The sequence below is a fragment of the Nicotiana tabacum genome, chromosome 3, assembly GCF_000715075.1.
Source record: "Nicotiana tabacum cultivar K326 chromosome 3, ASM71507v2, whole genome shotgun sequence".
NCBI lineage: Eukaryota > Viridiplantae > Streptophyta > Magnoliopsida > Solanales > Solanaceae > Nicotiana > Nicotiana tabacum.
This window is the reverse complement of record NC_134082.1, coordinates 197,852,591-197,876,530: the sequence shown is the minus strand read 5'-3', so window position 1 is coordinate 197,876,530 and position 23,940 is coordinate 197,852,591. Positions and strand designations below refer to the sequence as shown.

Here is a 23,940-nt window from a genome sequence, read left to right as displayed (position 1 = left end):
GTACCCAAGGTTATGGATTATTTCCTCCCAGGATAGAGCGAATTACACACTGGTGTAGTGGTACTTCAAACCCCAGTATTTCAGCGAACACTAAGTTTTGTAGCAAATCACACTTACTTTTGCTTTCTTTGAAGTTAAAACAATACATAAAAAGGAGGAGAAACTCATAAAATCGTATAGAAATTCTGAGATAATATACTTGTATTTATAGCCAAAGTTGGCTAAAATCTGAAGAGGTGCAACTCTTCAGAATGGCTGTTTATGCAAAACGACCATATCATAAATGCCATAACATAAATGGCTATTTACTCAACAATAAAGAAGGAAAATTGAAGAGGGTAGTTTAATTTTCAGTTTCAAAATTGAAAAACAGAAAACTGATTGGATTTAATATTAATATTCTGGTATTAAAATGAATATTTAATAATATTTATGTTAATATTTTACTATTAACAAATAAATTTGGTCCAAAAAATTAATCAATCAATCATTTGACCAAATCCGAAGTCGAAGCCGAGCGAGCGACGATGACGGCGTGAGGCTTGCCTTCTTCTCAACTCTTTAAGAGCTAGAAGAAGAGCAATTGCTTATATACCCATAAAAACCTCTTCCGCTTCCTTTTCCAATATGGGACAATATTCCTTCATCAATGGAAAAAACTTAAAATTTCAGTTAAAAATTTCAATTCCCTCCATTTCCATTCACCCTCTTTTAAGCTTTTAATATACTTAAAACTCCAACAATTATCTTTTCGTTCCCTCATACTGCATGTCCTGGTTAAGAATCAAATGAGATTATCACGAAAAAGTTCTATTGTCCACGTGTTATTTGCTCTGTTAGTGGACATTTACATAACACTTAATAAGATAAGAACAAAAATTAATTATGTGTAAATCCTAACATTTGAATAATGAGTATTGTTTGACAGTTGATTATGAACTTCAATAAGTTTTCAATCATCTATAGTACAACCCGAAATTAAAAATATTTTATTCATAAAGTTATTAACTCGTTGTCTAGTCATGTTTAAACTACTGAAAGCCTACCCATTCACAGTGTTAACAATTTTGATTGGTAATAACCTATTATAACATGTGATTTTCTTAATTAATTAAATTATATTATATGTTAACTTAAAGTTATCTATAAATAGATTAATGTCTAGTGAATTGAACGATTGAATTTTTTTGCACAACCTTCATAATACAAGTAAAGTTTTACGATGATAGTGGTAGAATTATCTTTGTTCCTCAAGAAAGGTCACAACGCCCACATTTTTTCTTTGTGGGGTCATTCTTCTTTTGATGTCATCCTTATTTGCTTCGGTTTCTTTCTTTTTCTTTTGAACCCCAAAAATAATAAATCTTTGAATATTATGAAAACATGAAAAGAAATTAAGAATACAGGCCTTTGACATATAGATTTTTGTTATAAAATAAAGACTATAAAGTAAAGATAAGTATAGAGAGAAACTGATATATTATTCGAATTCAAACTGATGTACATAATGAACGAAATCTCTTCTATTTATAGAAGAAAGGAAGATGTTGTGTAAGCTGCTAAAGGAAGCTGTTGTGTAAGCTGCTACTATACCAGATATGGATAATCTTCTACTGAGAGTAATGATATCCATAACAGAGTACTGAAAGGATAAGCTCATTGTACCAGGTATAGATAATCTTCTACTGGAGGTAATGTTTATCCATAATGGAGTACTGAAAGGATAAGTTCATTGTACCAGTTATAGATAATCTTCTACTGGGGATAATATTTATCCATAACGGAGTACTGAAAGGATAAACTCATTGTACCCCGTATGGATAATCTTCTACCGGAGGTAATGTTTATCCATAACGGAGTATCGAAAGGATAAGCTTATTATACCTGGTATGGATAATCTTTTACCGGGAATAATGTTTATCCATAACTGGGTACCGAAGTGATAAGCTTCTTCAAGAGGCTTATTTCCAATAGAGTACTAAATAGATAAACATATTTACGGCGAAGTACCATATGGATAAGCTTCTTCAGGAAGCTTATTGACAATGGAGTACTAAATGAACATCCATAATATAATATATTTATAACACTCCCCCTTGGATGTTCATTAAAAGATAATGTGCCTCATTAAAACATTTACTAGGAAAAACTACGTGGGGAAAATCCTAGTGCAGGAAAAAGAGTACACATATTTAGTAATACGCATTGCTAGGTGCCTCATTAAAAACCTTTTAAGGAAAAATCCATGGAAAAAAACCTTAGTAAGGAAAAATGAGTGCATCGCGTATTTTACTCGCCCTGTTGAAAAACTTGTTTCAAATATTTGAGTCCCCGCATTCTAATCTTGTATCTGCATATCCAATACGATCTGCACCACATTTGTTAGCATTAGCAAGATACATAAATGCATAACAATTGCACTGAGATAGAGTATTTCAGGACCAAAGAGTTCCTCGTCCTCTTCTGGAGGTCGGAACAGATCCTTATTCACTTCAAGTGATCGAACACCCATTGGTGTACTTAATGGGTGCGCTTTGTCCATGCAAAAGCGTTTAATGACCCTTTCTATATAGGCAAATTGATGGATAAAGATCTCGTCTACTAAATATTCAATTTGCAGACCAAAGACAAATTTTTATTTTTCCAAGATCTTTTATCTCAAATTCTTTCTTAAGATATTCAGTTGCCTTTTTGGAGCTCTTTTGGAGTTCCAACAAGATTTATGTCAGGAACATAAACAGCAAGTATAACAAATTATGATAACATTTTCTTTATAAAAATACATGGACAAATAACATCATTTATGTAATCTTCTTTCAGCAAATATTTACTAAGGCGATTATACCACACGCATCCAGGTTACTTTAAACCGTACAAAGATCTTTATAATTTGATCGAGTACATTTTTTCAAGATATTGAATTATATGCTTCAGGCATTTTAAATCCTTCAAAGATCTTCATATAGATTTAATCAAATAAGTCATATAAGTTATGACTTGTATCTAAATGGTATGACATCTTCAAGTGTCTAGACTGCTGGTCCGATCCTCGCAATCTTTTACAATATTGTGCACTATATCATATCAAATATATCGTCGACGATCATTTTGTATCAGTTCCTAAGCGATATAACTTTTGAGATCTCATCACTTTATTTATTTTCAGGTACGTGAACTTCTTCGGGAGTTTCATAAAATATTATGTCGTGGGCTCTTCTAGAGCTTATTTCCTCCTCATTATGATTATTAGCTCCTATCATTTTTCAAGGATTGTTACTGTAACTACCCGACTAGTAATTTTGCCTTCTAGGACCCCGTTCCCTTATATAAAACTTTTCGTGCTTGCTTTAGCTAATTTACGACTTGCGGGGACGGTCGGTTTGGGAATTGGAAGAGTTTTGAGTGAAATATGTCCATTTGATTCTTTAAGATTATCTTAAAAGACTAAGTTCGACTTTGGTCAATATTTTGAGCAAACGGACCTGGATCCGTGATTTGACGGTCCCAGAGGGTCCGTGGAAAAATTCATTAGAAATTGTTAATTTGAAGTTTTAAGGATTTAAAGAAACTAAGTAATCATTGATTTCCTAGGTATCAGGCTCGTATTTTGGTTCCGAAACCTGGTACAGGTCCGAAATATCATTTAAGACTTGCTTGTAAAATTTGGCGTCAATCCGAGTAGTTTAAGGGCGTTTTGGCCCATTAGAGGGAAATTAAGAACATGAAGTTCATAAGTTTGATTCATTTGATTTCTAGATTTGGCGTTGTTTCGGGTGTTCCGAAGGTTCGAGTAGGTCTGCCTCGTGATTTCAGACTTGTTGGTATGTTCGGGCGGGGCCCGGGAGCCCCGAGTGTCAAACGGACACGGCTCGAGTGAAGTGAAAAATTTGGAAAAGGGTTGAAGGATTGCTTCTTCTGTCATAACCGCATCTGCGGTTCTTCCATCGCAGAAGCGGCTCCACAGATGCGGCCCCACCTTTCCCTCCCCTTTTAGCAGATGCGGTCTAATTCTCGCAGATGCGGGACCACAGATGCGGTCCCCTGACCGCAGATGCGGAAATCACTGGGCAATGAGGTTCATTTAATACGAGTTCAATACCATTTTTATCACTTATACACTCTTCCATTGGCGATTTTGGAAGCTTTGGAGTGGATACTTCCACTTAGCATTGTGAGATAAGTTTATTCCATCCATCTTTAGTTTAATACTTGCATATTAGATAGATTAAACTCTAGAAATTAGGTAAAAATCAAAGGGTTAGAGCAAGACCTAGGGTTTTAATAAAACTTAGATTTAACCACGAAATTTGTTATGAAATGAATTAGGAATCATATATTATTGATCCTTAGGTTGTAGAGAACAACTTCCTTCGAAAAATCTCGGAATTCGGGCACGTGGGCTCTGGGTCGGAATTTAGGAAACTTGTGTAAAAGGTTGGGAAATTGCTTAAATAGTTAGAATTCGATCTTGTGAGTCTATATTGACTAGTTCTTACTTCATTTAACTAGTTTGGGATTGTTCGGCTCCGAATTGAGGGCTTGGACTTGTTCTTGATATTTGGAAGTGCGCTTGGAGCGAGATGAGTCTCCTTTCTAACTTTGTAAGAGGAAATTGTCCCCATAGGTATAATAATTGAGAAAATTGCTACTAAATGTGGGGGCTACGTACGCACTAGGTGACGAGAGTCCATGCGTAGCTACTATGACGTTAATTGCTTGGGTAGATTAGGACCCACATCATGCCTAAATTGTGAATATCTCCATATTAACTTGCTAATGTGATCATTTATGATATGTTAGAGACTTGAAAAGAAATAAAGATGAACATGTGAACTTGTTGAACTCTTGCAAGAATCTATTTGTATATAAATGCGTCTTTGTGTGTATTCTTGATGTTTCTTGATATTTATGGATCGGGCTAATCGCCTCGACGTAAATAGATGCATCTATGGTTCGCGCCGTTTGACCCTCGGCAGTGCACAATTTATTTTCTGTTGGAGCGGGCCGTCGACCTCGGCATATTGTGCGCATGATATTTATGCGAAATCTTATACATGACTTGTTTTGTTAAGTATTTTGAAATGTAAATGGCTAACTGAAATATGGTCAAGAACATGATTATTGCTTTTCGTTATAAACTGTTGATTACTGGTGATCCCCATGCTTAGCATAACACTTTATCATATTATTTTGACCCTAGTAAGTATCAAGTCGACCTCTCGTCTCTACTTTTTCGAGATTAGACAGGATACTTACTGGGTACATATTGTTTATGTACTCATACTACACTTCTAGACTTAATTGTACAGGATCTGAGGCGCGCGCCCCTGATTTAGTGACCGGGACTTCCACGGTGAGCTGCTTCCTTCCTATGCCGTTCCGCAGCCGGATGGAGTCTTTTCTTACTTTTGTTGTCTTTTCTATCTCAGACAGTAGGATAGAGACATTCTTTTGTATATTCCACTAGATGCATATACTTGTGACACCAGGTTTTGGCACACACATTAGTAGACATTTATTCTGGGTTGTATAATCGGGTTTTATACATTATTGATCACTCCTAGTTTTAAATCTAAATTGGAGCATCTGCTTTACTTGTTTCTGATAAAAGTAATATAAGAATTTAATTATGTTTCCTTGTTGGTTTGCGTGGCAATGGTGTCGGGCGCCTTCATGACCTATTACAGAAATGGGTCGTGACAACATGGTATCAGAGCACTAGGTTCACGTAAGTCTCACAAGTCATGGGCAAACCTAATAGAGTCTTGTAGATCGGTACGGAGACGTCTGTATTTATTTTTGAGAAGCTATAGGGTATTAGGAAAGACTACTCTTTATTCATTTCCTATCGTGTAGTGGTTGGTGTACTAAATTTCCCTCCTCTATTCACTCACAGATGGTGAGGACACGTACGGCTGACGTTCCGGACCCGGGAAGAGCTGCTCCCCCTATTGCTAGAGGCCAGAGGAGGGCACCGGCCCGTGGTAGGGGACGAGGGTGTCCCAAAGCTATTCTAGTAGCACCACCAGCAGATCCTGCGGGAGATCCTATCATCGAGGAGTAGGGCGAGGTGCCCGCAGTTGAGCCTACCCTTGCATATTTTATGATAGCACCGGGATTTCAGAAGGTCATGGGCATGCTACGGTTCATGGATTCTATGACTCAGGCTGGTTTATTTCCAGCAGATCCATCTACCTCACAAGCAGGAGGGGGAACACAGACCCCTACTGCTAAAGCTCCAGGCCATGCAGCTGCAGTGTATTAGACTCCGGGTGCACTACCCACAGATGTGGCCCATCCAGTCGCCGCAGTGGCGCCCCAGCCCAAACTAGTTGTAGACGGTGACCCGCAGAAGTTATTGGACAGATGGACTAGACTTCACCCTCCTATCTTCGGGGGTGAGCGACATGAGGATGCCCAAGACTTCATCGACAGGTGCAGGGATAGACTGCACAACATGAGGATATTGGAGTCACATGGAGTTGACTTTACTACTTTTCAGATGGAGGGCAGGGCCCGTAGATGGTGGCAGTCCTATGCTCTTGGCAGGCCAGTAGGTTCTCCTCCCCTCACTTGAGGTCAGTTCACACAGTTATTCCTGGATTGGTACATTCCACCCTCTGAGAGGGAAGAGCTGCGGTATCAGTTTGAGCATCTTGAGCAGGGCCAGATGTCGGTGACCGATTATGAGGTGAGTTCTCTAAGTTGTCTCGCCATGCACTTATGATACTTCCACAGATACAGAGAGAGTGCAGAGATTTGTTACGGGGTTACACCCCATTATCCAATCTGGTATGGCCCGAGAGGTAGAGATGGGTACAGGGTATCAACTAGTGGTTGAGATTGCTCGCAGGATTGAGGGATATCGTCTGAGGGGTAGAGAGCAGATGTAGCAGGATAAGAGGGCTAGATTCTCCGGAGAGTTTAGAGGCGCCCCGGCTAGGGGTAGAGGTCAGTTTGGGAGGGATCAACCTAGCAGGCCCCCATTTTCAGCACCACCACCTGCTCGGGGTGCTCCAACACGCCCCTATTTCAGCGCCATACCAGAGAGTTCTTATCGCCCGCTAGCTATTCAAGGTTCCTCCAATGGGTATCCAGGTCCTCTGGATTCTTCTGGTTCCTATTTCAGTGCTATGTCGGAGAGTTCATACTGCCTACTAGCTATCCAAGCCTCTTCCAGTAGATCTACAGGTTTTCAGAGTCAGCCATCAAGGCAGCAGGTCGCCGCACCGCGTAGTTGTTTTGAGTGCAGAGACCCTGGTTACATGAGGAGATACTACCCCAGACTTCGGGGCAAGGCAGTGCAACAGGGTCAGTAGCCCATGATTTCAGCACTAACTGCCCAGCCACCTAGAGGTGGAGGGCAGGCTAGTAGAGGCCATCCTAGAGGTGGAGGCCAGGCAGGGAGAGTCAGCCAGCTACTGCTCAGTCAGGTGGAGGCTTGCCAGCCGACGCTCCAGCCAGATTCTATGCCCTTCCATCCAGGCCAGATGCATTGGCCTCATATGCCATCATCACAGGTATTATTTCCATTGGTGGTAGGGATGCTTCGGTACTATTTGATCCAGGGTCTACTTATTCATATGTATCGTCTCTATTTGCTCGTTTCCTGGTTATTTCTCCTGAGCCTTTGGGCACTCCTGTTCATGTGTCCACTCATGTGGGTGATTCTGTGGTTGTGGATTGGATCTATCGGTCCCGTATGGTCACCTTATGTGGTTTCGAGACTAGAGTAGATCTTTTGTTGCTTGATATGATCAATTTTGAGGTCATCCTGGGCATGGATTGGTTATCTCCATATCTCGCCGTCCTAGATTGCCATGCCAAAACTATTTCACTAGTGATGCCAGGGTTGCCGAGGTTGGAGTGGAAGGGTTCCACAGTTGATACACCTAGTCGGGTTATTTCTTTCCTGAAGGCTCGGCATATGGTCGAGAAGGGGTGTTTGGCTTATTTAGATTATGTTCGAGACACCACCGTAGAGTCTTCGACGATTAATTCGGTACCAGTAGTCCAAGAGTTTACCGATGTTTTTCCTTATGATCTTCCTAGCAAGCCTCCGGATCGTGATATTGATTTCTGTATTGATTTGGCTCCAGGCACTCAGCCTATATCTATTCCACCGTACCGTATGGCTCCTAAAAAATTGAAGGAGTTGAAGGAGCAGCTTGAGGAGTTGTTGGCAAAGGGGTTTGTTAGGCCCAGTATATCGCCTTGGGGTGCACCAGTGTTATTTGTGAAGAAGAAGGATGGGACTATGCGGATGTGCATTGATTACCGCCAGTTGAACAAAGTCACCATGAAGAACAAGTATTCGTTGACTCGTATCGAGGATTTGTTCAACCAGTTGCAGGGTGCTAGGGTGTTTTCTAAGATCGACTTGAGGTCAAGGTGGTATCATCAGCTGAAGATTCGGGACTCAGATGTTCTGAAGACTGCATTCTGGACTAGATATGGCCATTATGAGTTTCTGGTGATGTCCTTTGGCTTGACTAATGCCCCAGCAACATTTATGGATTTGATGATCAGGGTATTCAGGCCTTATATTGATTTGTTTGTCATCGTCTTCATTGACGACATCTTGATATACTCACCTAGTCTAGGGGAGCACGAACAACATTTGAGAGTAGTACTTCAGAACTTGCGAGAGCAGAAGTTGTATGCTAAGTTATCCAAGTGTGAGTTTTGGCTAGAATCAGTGGCATTCTTGGGGCATGTTGTGTCACGAGAGGGTATTAAGGTGGATCCCAAGAAGATTGAGGCAGTTCAGAGTTGGCCACGTCCTACTTCGTGACCGAGATCAGGAGCTTCCTGGGGCTAGCTGGTTATTACCGGCGATTCGTGCAGGGCTTTTCATCTATTTCATCACCTTTGATAAGATTGACCCAGAAGGGTGCTCCATTCCGTTGGTCCGATGATTGTGAGGAGAGCTTCCAGAAGCTCAAGACAGCTTTGACTACGGCACTAGTTCTTGTATTGCCTTCCGGCTCGGGGATGTATACAATATATTGCGACGCTTTACGCATTGTCTTGGGATGTGTATTGATGCAGGAGGGGCAAGTTATTGCATATGCTTCGCGTCAGCTGAAGGTTCACGAGAAGAATTATCATGTGCAGGATCTAGAGTTGGCCATGATTGTTCATGCCCTTAAGATATGGAGGCATTATCTGTATGGGGTGTCATGTGAGGTTTATACTGATCATCGCAGCTTGCAGCATTTGTTCAAGTAGAGGGATCTTAATTTGAGGTAGCGCAGGTGGCTTGAGTTGCTGAAGGATTATGACATTACCATTCTTTATCATCCGGGCAAGGCAAATGTGGTTACGGATGCCTTAAGCAGGAAGGCAGAGAGGATAGGTAGTTTGGCATTCATTCCAGCAGGGGAGAGACCACAGGTTTGGACATTCAGTCATTGGCTAACATACTTGTGAGGTTGGACATTTCAGAGCCCAGCTGAGTTCTTGTGTGCATGGTGGCTCAGTCTTCTTTATTGGGGCAAATTAAGGCATGGCAGTTTGATAATCCACATTTGGCTGTTCTTAGAGAGACGGTACTTCAGGGAGGTGCCAATGAGGTTTCTATTGGCGAGGATGGTATTTTGCGGCTTCAGGGGTGTCTATGTGTTCCTAATGTTGATGGTCTGAGGGAGAGGATTCTAGAGGAGGCCCACAGTTCGCGGTATTCCATTCATCCGGGTGCCACGAAGATGTATCATGACTTGAGGCAGCATTTTTGGTGGCGGAGAATGAAGAAGGACATAGTGTAGTATGTGGCTAAATGTTTGAATTGCCAGCAGGTCAAGTATGAGCACCAGAGGCTGGGTGGCCTACTTCAGCAGATGCCTATTCCGGAGTGGAAGTGGGAGCGCATCACCATGGATTTCGTAGTTGGGTTGCCGCGGACTTTGCGGAAGTTTGATTCAGTATGGGTCATTGTGGATAGGTTGACCAAGTCGGCTCACTTCATTCCAGTGGCGACTACCTATATAGCGGATAGGTATGCTCAAGTTTATATTCGGGAGATAGTTTGGTTGCACGTTGTGCCTATTTCTATCATATCAGACAGAGGCCCTCAATTCACTTCCCATTTCTGGAGAGTCGTTCAGAGTGAGTTGGGGCCCCATGTAGAGCTTAGCACAACATTCCATCCTCAGACCGACGGCAGTCGGAGCGGACGGTTCAGATTTTAGAGGATATGCTTAGAGCATGTGCGATTGACTTTGGGGGGCAGTGGGATCAGTTCTTGCCTTTAGCGGAGTTTTTGTACAACAATAACTATCAGTCCAGCATAGAGATGGCTCTGTACAAGGCTTTATATGGTCGACGCTGTCGTTCTCCTATTGAGTGGTTTGAACCGGGTGAGGCTAAATTACTGTACAGATTTGGTACAGGATGCCTTGGATAAGGTAAAGTTGATTCAGGAGAGGCTTCGCACAGCTCATCCAGGCAGAAGAGTTACGCAGATCAGAAGGCACGTGATGTATCATTTATGGTTAGCGAGAAGGTTCTCTTGAAAGTCTCGCCAATGAAGGGCATTATGAGGTTCGGGAAGAAGGGCAAGTTGAGCCCAAGGTTTATTGGTCCCTTTGAGGTGTTGCGGCGAGTTGGGGAGGTTGCCTATGAGCTTGCTTTACCCCCAGCTTATCGGGAGTTCATCCAGTTTTTCATGTATCAATGCTACGGAAGTATCACGCCGACCTATCCCATGTGTTGGACTACAGTACTATCAAGCTGGATGAGAGTTTGGGTTACGAGGAGGAGCCAGTTGCCATTATTGATAGACAAGATCGCCAGTTGAGGTCCAAGAGGATTTCTGCAATAAGTGTCCAGTGGAGGGGCCAACCAGTTGAGGAGGCGACCTAAGAGTCCGAGGAGGACATGCAGAGCAGATATCCCTATTTATTCAGCAGTTCATGTACTTTTGTATGTCTGTTCGAGGACGAACGTTTGTTTAAGAGATGGAGAATGTAACGACCCGACTGGTCGTTTTGCCTTCTAGGACCCTGTTCCCTTAAATAAAACTTCCCGTGCTTTCTTTAGATAATTTACGACTTGCGGGGACGGTCGGAACGGGAATTGGAAGAGTTTTGAGTGAAATATGTCCATTTAATTCTTTAAGATTCTCTTGAAAGACTAAGTTTGACTTTGGTCAACATTTTGAGCAAATGGACCCGTATCCATGATTTGACGGTCCCGGAGGGTCCGTGGAAAAATATGGGACCTGGATGTATGCCCGTGATCGAATTCCGAGGTCCCTAGCCCGAGTAGTGAATTTTTATTAGAAATTGTTAATTTGAAGTTTTAAGGATTTAAAGAAACTAAGTAATCATTGATTTCCTAGGTATCGGGCTCGTATTTTGGTTCTGAAACCTGGTACAGGTCCAAAATATCATTTAAGACTTGCCTATAAAATTTGGTGTCAATCCGAGTAGTTTAAGGGCGTTTTAGCCCGTTAGAGGGAAATTAAGAACATGAAGTTCATAAGTTTGATTCATTTGGTTTTAAGGGATGATTTCTAGTTTTGCCGTATTTCGGGTGTTCCGAAGGTTTGAATAGGTCCGCCTCGTGATTTCAGACTTGTCGGTATATTCGGGCGAGGCCCGGGAGCCCCGAGCTTCAAACGGACGAGGCTCGAGTGAAGTGGAAAATTTGGAAAGGGCTGAAGGATTGCTGCTTCTGTCAAGAACCGCAGATGCGGGTCTTCCATCGCAGAAGCGGCCCAGGTGGCTAGGCCAGGAAACCGCAGATGCGGCCCTGAGACTGCAGATGCGGTCCCAGCTTTCCCTCCCCTTTTCGTAGATGCGGTCTAATTCTCGCAGATGCGGGACCATAGATGCGGTCCCTTGACCGCAGATGCGGAAATCGCTGGGCAGTGAGGTTCATTTAATACGAGTTCAATACCATTTTTATCACTTATACACTCTTCCATTATCGATTTTGGAAGCTTTGGAGAGGAGACTTCTACTTAGCATTGTGAGGTAAGTTTATTCCATGCATCTTTAGTTTAATACTTGCATATTAGATAGATTAAATACTAGAAATTAGGTAAAAATCAAGGGGTTAGAGCAAAACCTGAGGTTTTAATAAAACTTAGATTTAACCACGAAATTTGTTATGAAATGAATTAGGAATCATATATTATTGATCCTTAGGTTGTAGAGAACAACTTCCTTCGAAAAATCTCGGAATCCGGGCACGTGGGCCTGGGGTCGAAATTTAGGAAACTTGTGTAAAAGGTTGGGAAATTGCTTAAATAGTTAGAATTCGATCTTGTGAGTCTATATTGACTAGTTCTTACTTCATTTAACTAGTTTGGGATTGTTCGGCTCCGAATTGAGGGCTTGGACTTGTTCTTGATATTTGGAAGTGCGCTTGGAGCGAGATGAGTCTCCTTTCTAACCTTGTAAGAGGAAATTGTCCCCATAGGTATAATAATTGAGAAAATTGCTACTAAATGCAGGGGCTACGTACGCACTAGGTGACAAGAGTCCGTGTATAGCTACTATGATGTTAATTGTTTGGGTAGATTAGGACCCACATCATGCCTAAATTGTGAATATCTCCATATTAACTTGCTAATGTGATCATTTATGATATGTTAGAGACTTGGAAAGAAATAAAGGTGAACATGTGAACTTGTTGAACTCTTGTAAGAATCTATTTGTATATAAATGCGCCTTTGTGTGTATTCTTGATGTTTCTTGATATTTATGGATCGGGCCGATCGCCTCGGTGTAAATAGATGCATCTATGGTTCGCGCCGTTCAACCCTCGGCAGTGCACAATTTATTTTCTATTGGAGCGGGTCGTCGACCTCGGCATAACGTGTGCATGATATTTATGCGAAATCTTATACATGACTTGTTTTGTTAAGTATTTTGAAATGTAAATGGCTAACTGAAATATGGTCAAGAACATGATTATTGCTTTTCGTTATAAACTGTTGATTACTGGTGATCCCCATGCTTAGCATAACACTTTATCATATTATTTTGACCCTAGTAAGTATCAAGTCGATCGATACTTACTGGGTACATATTGTTTATGTACTCATACTACACTTCTGTACTTAATTGTACAGGATCTGAGGCATGTGTATCTGGCTCTCAGTCTGGTGCGCATCCCTGAGCGGACTCGAGACTTCTACGGTGAGCTACTTCCCTCCCATGTCGTTCAGCAGCCTGAAGAAGTCTTTCTTATGTATTTTTGTTGTCTATTCGTTTTCGGACATTAGGATAGTGTGATTCTTTTGTATATTCTACTAGATGCCTATACTTGTGACACCAGGTCTTGACACACACATTAGTAGACATTTATTCTGGGTTGTATAATCGGGTTATATACACTATTGATCACTCCTGGTTTTAAATCTAAATTGGAGCATCTGCTTTACTTGTTTCTGATGAAAGTAATATAAGAATTTAATTATGTTTCCGCGTTGGCCTGCCTGGCAACGGTATCGGGCGCCTTCATGACCTATTACGGAAATGGGTCGTGATAGTTACCTTTGGAACCGATTGGTCTACCACGCTTCATGCGTACAGTAAACTTTATCCTTCAGAGACTTTAATTTTAATAGGAGCATTTGCAGCTAAAATATGATATTAAATTTTGGATCAGCAAATGCTTCTGGCATTTAACTTGGATTATTTTCTAACTGAGGATCATATTAATGATAATTCGATTCATATTACATATTTTTCAGCTGTTTATTTCATCCCCCAAATGTTAGAAAAATTAACATATATCCCCAATCTTCTTTGGGAAACATATTTTTGTGTATTGTGGTAGAGAAATTAATCATATACCACATATCAAAAGATAGTAAAATATTTGATTTCTGATCTTAAACCAATTGTGGGGGGAAGGGGGGGGGGACTTTAGCATATATTGTTGGTCTGATGCATACAAGTGTTGTTGTATATAATTTAGAATATCTTAGACCAACACATGAAGCTTTGTTCTCATAAGCAATAGTTTAGCCATTAGTATGAGGTATTAAGTGCTAAACCAGCTTGGATATAAACCAGCATTATGAAGATGATCTGTCTTGATTCAATAATCTGAAAGTTATGCTCTTAATTAAAAAAAGCAATCTCAAATGTCAAACTACAGGTTGACAATAAACATACATGTAACCATCTTATATATGTATCTATAAATGATTCACATGATAGGTGAATAGGCCCATATTCACCTTTTATATATTCCAGAATTCAGGGGTCTTAGTCCCAACTTTAGCCGGTATAATATTATGAGAACAAGCAGCACAAGAGAATTCTTGAAAAATCTTCTGGTTCTTCAGTATATGCTTATCAGAATTCTCAAATAGTTCATTTAAAAACGGCAAATGAAAACTTCAAGTTTATCGTGGCATGTGTTATCTCTTAGTAAACTTCTAGTTTACTATGGCATAAACATTTGCATTAGTAAATTTCTGATTTACTATGATACATGATGTAGTACAAATTGAAGAATAAGGCGAGTAACTTCTCACATACATATTATTTTACCCCCTATGATTGTGGAAACATAAAGATTTTCAATCTTCCAATCATTTGTAGTATCAATATGATAGTCACTTGTATTAGTAAACTTCATGTTTACTACAACATATGTTTTGACCATTATCATATAATATGAATGACATATTTTTATATAAACTATTCAAGAGTCTTCATTTAGTATCCACAATCTAATATTTATCGGACACTACTGGTGTCATGTGTCTTCTAGGCAAACAGTTAGCTCTTCAAGAGTTGTTGATATATTTTGTACTATCAAATATTGCTCAGACATTCTGGTATCATGAGAGAAAATCACAATCAAATAAACAATATAAAACAATTGTTTAAGCACAAGAAAACTCCTCTGCATAATATTTTTCTACTTCCGGAGGCAATTTCAATTGTGTTACTTCTTCAGGAACAAATTTAAAATACGAAATATATATTCTCTCAATTATATTACCTCTTCTGGAGGTGAATTGTAATATATTCACATCAGGAGCGCATTTATATTACAAAATTTATTAATATTGTCACATTCACTTCAGGGAATGGACATATATCAAAGTTCTCATCCTTCAAGAAATCGAACATAATTATTTGAATGTGCATTAATCACATCAAATTGTGATGACTCAACCTCTTTTATAATATTTGCTACTTCAGGAGAAAATCGAGGCGTGCATTCAATATAGAGAATATTTATGTAGCTTATCTTCATTTGTAACCATAGAAAGCCTAAATTATCACTTATGGTGGTCATAGACATATACCCCTTTTGATGGTTAACAAAATATAATTACAATGAGATATACAAAATATAACTACTTCTGGTGATTGTATATTTCTTGCAAACTCTGATAGAGTTTAAGTTGATCTAATAATGTTATCCATATTCTTCAAAATGACATAAATAAGATATATTATAGTATACGTTATTATCAAAGCATATTTTTATTTATGTACAATAATTACATAATCATACGATTCTATTACAAACAACAAAAATTAAAATATTTATATTTCTACATATTCACCATCAATTACATGACTTGTTTCTCCTTCTGGGAGTGCAAAGTAATCAGCTACATCCAAATGCATGAAGTCTAAATTATCTTCAGAAATAAAATTTGCTTCAGCATTTTTCTCTGTCTTCTTCAGGGAGGCTTGATAAAGCTCAACCAGGTGCTTTGGCATACGACAGGTACGTGACCAGTGTCATTTTCCTCCACATCTATAGCATGCATTTTCTACATTTGGTGCTTGCACCGCTTCATGCTTTTGTTCCTTCCTTTTCCACTGTTAGTGGCGAGGAGGGTTCTTTGGTGCATTATTATTACCATGATTAGAGTTTCTTCTCCAACCACGGCCATGACCACGGCTGGGGCCATGACCTCTTCCACGTCTAGCTTGGTGGAAGTTCGTCTCATTCACTTCGGGAAATGGATAAGAACCAGTAGGTCGGCTTTCATGGTTTTTCATTAATAACCCATTATGTTGCTCGACTATAAGAAGATGTAAGATAAGTTCAGAATACTTTTTAAATTCCATCTCTCGATATTGCTGCTGCAGAAGCATATTCGAGGTATGAAAAGTGGTGAAAGTTTTTTCCAGCATATCATGATAAGTAATATTATCACCACATAATTTCAATTGGGAAATAATTCTGAACATAGCAGAATTATACTCACTGATAGATTTAAAATCTTGTAGCCTTAGACGAGTCCAATCATATCGTGCCTATGGAAGAACGACCGTCGTCATGTGGTCATATCTATCTTTCAAATTATTCCACAGTATGATTGGATCTTTAATAGTGAGATATTCCATTTTCAGGCCTTCATCAAGGTGATGGCGTAAGAATATCATTGCTTTGGCACGGTCTTGGTTTGATGCCTGATTTTTATCCTTGATGGTGTTTGTCAGACCCATCGCATCAAGATGAATTTCAGCATCAAACACCCAAGACATGTAGCTTTTGCCCAATATATCCAGGGCTACAAATTCAAGTTTAGAAAGATTTGACATTATATAGAAAAAGAAAGTTCTTACCTCAGATACTTTCAAAGTATTTGCTCGAGATGGCAGAGTATCGTGCTGATAATGTGTTATAAAATAAAGATTGTAAAGTAAAGATAAGTATAGAGAGAAACTGATATATTATTCGAATTCAAACTGATGTACATAATGAACTGAAATCTCTTCTATTTATAGAAGAAAGGAAGCTATTGTGTAGATTGCTACTATACCAGATATGGATAATCCTCTACTGAGAGTAATGTTTATCCATAACGGAGTACTGAAAGGATAAGCTCATTGTACCAGGTATATATAATCTTCTACTGGAGGTAATATTTATCCATAACGGAGTAATGAAAGGATAAACACATTGTACCCGGTATAGATGATCTTCTATTGGGGTTAATGTTTATCCATAACGGAGTACTGAAAGGATAAGCTCATTGTACCCGGTATAGATAATATTCTACCGGGGTAATATTTATCCATAACAGAGTATCGAAAGGATAAGCTTATTATACCTGGTATGGATAATCTTCTACCGGGAGTAATGTTTATCCATAACGGAGTATCGAAAGGATAAGCTTATTATACACGGTATGGATAATCTTCTACCGGGGATAATGTTTATCCATAACCGGGTACCGAAGTGATAAACTTTTTCAGGAGGCTTATTTCCAATAGAGTACTAAATAGATAAATATATTTACGACGGAGTACCATATGCATAAGCTTTATTTACAATGGGATACTAAATGCACATCCATAATATAATATATTTATAACAATTTTATATATGTATATAGATTAAAGGCAAAATACATAAGTTACCCCCTAAACTTTGGACCAAATCCCTGTTACACAGTTTCTGACCATGAAAATCATCTTACACACTCAACCTTTCTAGAGTGTGTCTAATACACACCTCTTTGCCTACGTGGCTAGCGCGTGTTTTACAAACAAAATGAGGCATCTGAACATTAAAAAATTATATGTCTGATATTTTATTTAAACGGTTCAGATTTAGTGAAATTTATCCAACGATTACAATAAAATTTCTTTCTTTCCTTCCTTTTTTTAGTTTCTTTCTTTTTTATTTTTCTAAACTAATCCACCACCTGCCCGTCGAGAGCCCATCCAGACCTCTCCATCGTCCACCATTGATGCTCCATAACTTTCCACCATCCTAAAATCAATCAACACTCACCTGTCGAAAAATCACCATACCTTCACCATTGAAGCACCTTTTTCTCTTCTCTTCCTTTTTCCCCTTACACCTGTTGGGGGCAACCATGAAAGAACCCACTTACCATTATATATCATTGGAGAGGGTTGTAGGTTTGCTTAAGAAGAACCAATATTCTAGTACAACTAATTGTTTTTGGCGTTTGGATCAAATCTTAATAAGTTTTTTGCAAAAGATTCCAATATTTGGTACTCGAATTTTGTATCTCGAAAATATTTAGAAATTAGAAGCTAGGAGCATTTGATTAGGTCTTCTAGTTTTTGTTTGAATTAGATGGCAGAGGTCTGGTTGTTGTCGCCGGCGAAGAGAAAGAGATGCAAGTGGGAAGATGGTAAATGGTATAATTGTAATTTTACATATTTTAATTTTTAAAAGAATAATAACACGTGTCACAATCTTATTAGTGCGTGACTTTATACATATTTTGAAAAATTGGTCAAGAAAAAAAAAGGTGTGTATTAGACACACTCAGGAAAGGTTGAGTGTGTAAGATGATTTTCGTGGTCAGAAAGTGTGTAACAGGGATTTAGTCCATAGTTTAGGGGGTAACTTATGTATTTTGCCTAAATTATATTGGAACTTGATAAAGTAATTGTAAATGGCCGAATTTCATTTACTTAAGTTTTGGCGGGCCCCCCCATACACAATAATAGCTGATTAGCATAATCATTGAATCGAATCAAATTCCCCAATTTCGCAAGTTGCAGCAGCAACAGTCAGAGAGTAGAATCAATGGCTTCACGCGATAGCAAAAAGCCCTCTAGGCAAACGTCGGGAAGCCGTGCCGGCGGCATTCGCACACTTTCCGATCTGAATCGTCCTTCTGGTCGCGATGATTCCGATAGCGATTCCGATGCCCCCCAAGAATACTACACTGGTGGTGAAAAAAGGCATCCATTCCTCAAACCCTAGCTTCCTCTATAACTATTTGTCCTTCCTTAATTGATCAATCAGCTGTGAATTTTACACATTTATTGCTATTGACGGACTACGATTTGTAACTTTCATGAGTCTTAATCCAAATTCTATTTGTTTACTTTTCAATAACTTGTGTTGAGTTGAACATTATTGTTACATGTTTGCAAGTATAATTAGGAATGATGTGTTAGAGTTTGCTAAAAGTGATGTATTTGATGTGAATTGTATTTTTGCTATGTAAGACTCAGGAAAAAACATTGTCTTTTACCATTTTGGTGCACTTTGTGAATTTATTTTTGTTACCGGGTACTAAAGGAAAAAAAGGTTTGCCTTTTAGTTGTAGGTAGCGCTGATTGTTTTGTTGCTAGTGCTAAGCTGGTGGACTTGTGGTCCATTGTTGTCTTATATTTTGAGAATGATTTTCTTGATCATGTGTTTATAGAAAACAGAGTGTTTCCTAGGAAATACAGTGGTGGATGTGAGGTAGGTTATGGTTGTAGGGAGGGGGAAGAATCTTCGGGTTAAAATGGAGCAGATTGGATAGTGATGATTTATATGGCCAACCTCAACTAGCTTGAGACTTAGGTGTTTTTGTAGTGGCTAAAAGGTATTTTTATTGTTTGGAATGAGAAGAAATGATTTTGACAAAAGGCGGTGTGGGATGAAGGCGATAAGTTGATGCTGAGTGCAGTTGGCTTGGGGTTTATGTTAAGACCTGCAATCGTATATTGTTAATACTCTGGTTCTAGGAATCACAAGGTTTTTCTCTATAGCCTTTTTTATTCTTACCTTCCTTGGTGCTCCTTTCTTTTTCTGTTTTTTCTTCTTTTTCGGCCATTCGAGCTATAATTTTTACATCAATCTTGTAACTCAATGATGTCAGACTACAAACTTATTTCAACTTGTTATTTACATATATCTTCAATCTTTTCCTTATTTTCAGGTTGTGTATATGACAAGTATATAATTTAGACATCCCATGAGCAGGTTTTTTTTTCTTTTTTCGGAGAAGTCCATAAGCAAGTTTTTTCTTTTTTTCTCATCTCAAAAAATGCATGTCAATTTGTTTGTTGCTATACCTATATTTTTTGGCTGTATCTTGATTTCTACTATTCAGCTTGAATGTTATTCTTATCTCGATCTAAGGTAGCTTTTGAGCACGTCATATGTGTTCTTGCTAAATGTGTCGCAACTCGTGATTCTAGCAACTAAGTAATGGTAGTTTGTCCCTTGTATCCATGAAGCATCTTCTGTGTTTTTTGCTATTTTATGCACATTGAAGATTTGATATATAAACCTTTGACAGGAAGATAGAGAGGCCAGCATGTTTTTGATGTATAACTGTATCCCTGATTCTAGCTATGATTATGCTTGTAGTGGAATGCTTGTTCAAGATCCTTCAAAGCATAATGATGTCGACTCCATCTTTGACCGAGCTAGGCAAGTGGGTGCCACGCAAGGTCCTTTGGAAAATGTCGTCCCTAGTTCAAGCTCAACAAGTTTTACTGGAACTGGGAGAACACTTGCAGGGGAGACAGTACCAACATCAGCTCCTCAACCGCCTGAGTCCATTGTACACAATATTATCTTCTGGAGAAATGGTTTCACTGTAAATGATGGCCCTTTGAGAAGGCTGGATGATCCTGAAAATGCATCTTTTCTTGAGGTAACTGTAGTGAGAACTAAAATAAAGATTCATGAAAAGGAACAAACATCGTGGGTCGCATGATCCTACTAGATAGTGAGTAGTTAGCGTGTATTTCAGCTTTACAAATTCTCATGCTGCTAATATTAGTTGTCCTTTCTTATCTACAATTTCTACCCTTCCTATTATCAGGAGAATAGGGGCATGACATCTGCAAATGGCTTTTGTAATTTAAACTCCCCAGTTGGAGTAAATGACCGGAGTTAACCATAGCTAGATTTTCATTTAAGACCATGCTCTTAAGCTCGCATTTGCATATTGTTCATATGTTTCATATGCAAATTGTCCACTTCATTTTTTCAGAATATTTTGCACAGTGTTTTTGATGCTAAAATGTTTTCAATTTTGGATAATTTTGGGTTCTTAATGTACTGGTGCTTCATTTGCAGAGTATCACAAAGTCTGAATGTCCAAGAGAGTTGGCTCCTGCAGATACTAGGTCCCAGGTGCACTGCAACCTCATAAGGAGGGATGAGAACTGTCCTGTGAGTTTTGCATATTCAGTTCACCATTTTTCTCGTTTTTATCTCCTCTGACACACCGAATATGGAAAAGGGGATATAAAAAGGAAGAGGAACAAGCTAAGTAACACATATCATTGGCCATAGTACGTTAGGTTTTTAGTGGATGTGTACTCTATTATATATGATAGGAAAAAAACATGACAACTAATCTATTTGGAGAGTGTTTATCCCCCCCCTACCCTAGATACCCGCGAGGTTTCGTCCTTTTGAGCAGCAGGCGTTTAAAACCATGCAAAATCCCTTCTCCGATATTGACCGTAAAAGAATTTAAAAAAAAAAATCAATAAACGTGTCGTTCAACAGTTGACACAAACCTTAACCATGATTTATTTTCCGGCGCACTTGCAGGAACCAGAGAAACGCCAAGTACCATTTCAGGGAGTGGGAAGAACACTTGGAAGCAGCTCAACTCCAGCAACCTCCGAGCCATCTGCTTCGGTTCCCATAAGCACTGCCTCGGCACCTACAAGCGTTCTGGACGATTCATTGCCGTCAACCTCGCTTCAAATTAGATTAGCTGATGGAACTCGCATGGTTGCACACTTCAATTTCCAGCAGACTGTTGGTGATATCCGTGCCTTCATTGATGCTTCAAGGCCAAGTGACACCAGGGCCTTTCAACTGCAAACGGTTGGATTTCCTCCTAGAATCCTCAGTGACCCAACCCAAACAATTGAGCAAGCAGGACTGGCGAATTCAGTGGTTATACAAAAATTTTGATGAGGTGCAAAATCAATTTCTTTTTATTTATTAACTCCGTACTGCTGGCAGGACATATGTTATACGTTTACGGCTGGATATTATTTTTAATCTTTGTGAATCTAATGTTCATCTGAATGAAGATAGCGGTGGTTTTTTGTTTAGAATCTATGTATTTCTTTAATGGGATGTTGTACCTTCTCGGTCTACTACTCTGTCATACGGTATTTTGTTCATCTCGTGTAAGAACAACTGTGGTGTGGAAAGTAAGTATAATGGTTTTTATACGATTGGAGCATTGAAGAAGAGTTCCCAGTATAAGGTTTAATGTTGACTTGATGTGTGGTTGAAAATTGACACACTGTGTGTAGGCTTCATAAGATCTTAAGATGAATTTTGCGGTATGCTAAATGCATTAGTTAACTGTTGTATTTGGTATGAAACTTGAACTGAATGAAAAATTTTACCAGAGAGCAGCAAAAAGTTCAATGGCGAGGACAAGATCATAGAAGCCATTGGAACTTCTTAAATTTTGGTTTAAGCATTTGATTATAATTTGTCTTATATTTTGCAAGTTTCCTAGAATTTGGTCATTGTTATAAAATTAAGACCGTAAAGTAAAGACAAGTATAGAGAGAAACTGATATATTATTCGAATTCAAACTGACGTACATAATGAACTGAAATCTCTTCTATTTATAGAAGAAAGGAAGCTGTTGTGTAAGCTGCTACTGCAAGCTGCTGTGTATAGGGGTGTACAAAGGAAATCGACAAACCGCACCAACCCGATAATTTGAGTCGAACCGAGAAAAAAAACCCGACTATGGGTTGGTTTAATTTGGTTTGGTGTTGGAAAAAAAACCCGACCATAATTGGTTTGGTTTGGTTTTAACTAAAGAAAGTCAAACCGAAACCAAACCAACCTGACATTACATATATGTAAATTTTAGATATATTTAATATATAAATATACTTATTGTGATGTAATTTATAAATCTTTCTTAAAAGATTTTATAATTTTATTTTTTGAGATATTATTTTAAGGTTAGACTTAGAACTTTTGAATGTTCCAATAAGTTTTATATTCATTAACATTAGTAAATTAAATAGTGCTAACAAAAGCCCAAACCAAAATCAAATCAATACTAATTCTAACAAAAGACATTTAATTTAATACTACGAACGAGAATGTAGTAAATATCTATTTTTTGTTTTGCAATAATTTAGATAAAAATGCATAACCTATTTTTATTTTTTCTTTAGCGTTTAGTCATGTATTTAACAATCCCTTATTAGTCTACTTATTTTAGCATGACTTAGTACTTTTAGATTATGTTTATTTTTATTATGATTTTTTAATTAGTAATATTTATATTACATAATTTTATTGTCTTTATTGTTGAATAATTTAGGATAATGCCATGACATATATCATATTTCGTATTATTTTCTTGGAAAATACTTTATATAGTTGTATCTTACTAGGACTAAAGAAATATTTTAAGCATAATTTATATGTTTTGTTCTACGAAGATTTTACCGGAAAAAAAAAAACTTAAAAAATCCGAATAACCCGAAACCCCGAGAAAACCCGAGAGTGAAAAACCCGAGTTTTATTAGTTTGGTTTGGTCTTTAGATTTAATAATCTGACACAATTGGTTTGGTTTGGTAATTGTAAAATCCGAACCAACCCGACCTATGTACACCCCTAGCTATGTAAGCTGCTACTGCAAGCTGCTGTGTAAGCTGCTACTACAAGCTGTTGTGTAAGCTGCTACTATATTAGATATGGATAATCTTCTACTGAGAGCAATGTTTATCCATAACAGAGTACTGAATGGATAAGCTCATTGTACCCAGTATAGATAATCTTCTACTAGGGGTAATGATTATCCATAACAGAGTACTGAAAAGATAAGCTCATTGTATTAATCTTCTACCGAGGGTAATGTTTATCCATAATCGGGTACCGAAGTGATAAGCTTCTTAAAGAAGCTTATTTCCAATAGAGTACTAAATAGATAAATATATTTACGGCAGATTCCCATATGGATAAGCTTCTTCAGGAAGCTTATTTACAACAAAGTACTAAATGAACATCCATAATATAATATATTTATAACACTCTCCCTTGGATGTTCGTTAAAAGATAATGTGCCTCATTAAAACCTTACTATAAAACACCACGTGGGAAAAAAATCCTAGTGAAGGAAAAAGACTACACATATTTAGTAATACGCATTGTTATGTGCTTAATTAAAAACCTTATAGGGAAAACCTCATGGGAAAAAACCTTAGTAAGTAAAAAAGGGATCGCGTAT

At 38.5% G+C, this 23,940-nt stretch overlaps 1 protein-coding gene across 1 annotated transcript; it reads left to right on the top strand.

Moving 5' to 3' along the window:
- The first annotated feature begins 18,404 nt into the window (after positions 1-18,404).
- LOC107784723 (plant UBX domain-containing protein 4) lies at positions 18,405-21,924 on the top strand. Its single transcript, XM_016605895.2, has 4 exons — positions 18,405-18,662; positions 20,068-20,356; positions 20,785-20,880; positions 21,268-21,924. The coding sequence occupies exons 1-4, from the start codon at positions 18,505-18,507 to the stop codon at positions 21,637-21,639; spliced, it is 915 nt and encodes a 304-aa protein (XP_016461381.1). The 5' UTR covers positions 18,405-18,504; the 3' UTR covers positions 21,640-21,924.
- Positions 21,925-23,940: the final 2,016 nt, after the last annotated feature.

What these genes read in the sequence shown, in the direction of transcription:
- LOC107784723 (XM_016605895.2), top strand. Translation starts at nt 18,505, where the DNA reads ATGGCTTCACGCGATAGCAAAAAGCCCTCTAGGCAAACGTCGGGAAGC. An exon ending in TACACTGGTGGTGAAAAAAG is followed by an intron (nt 18,663 to 20,067) that starts GCATCCATTCCT and finishes TTATGCTTGTAG; the next exon opens with TGGAATGCTTGTTCAAGATC. An exon ending in GGAGGGATGAGAACTGTCCT is followed by an intron (nt 20,881 to 21,267) that starts GTGAGTTTTGCA and finishes GCGCACTTGCAG; the next exon opens with GAACCAGAGAAACGCCAAGT.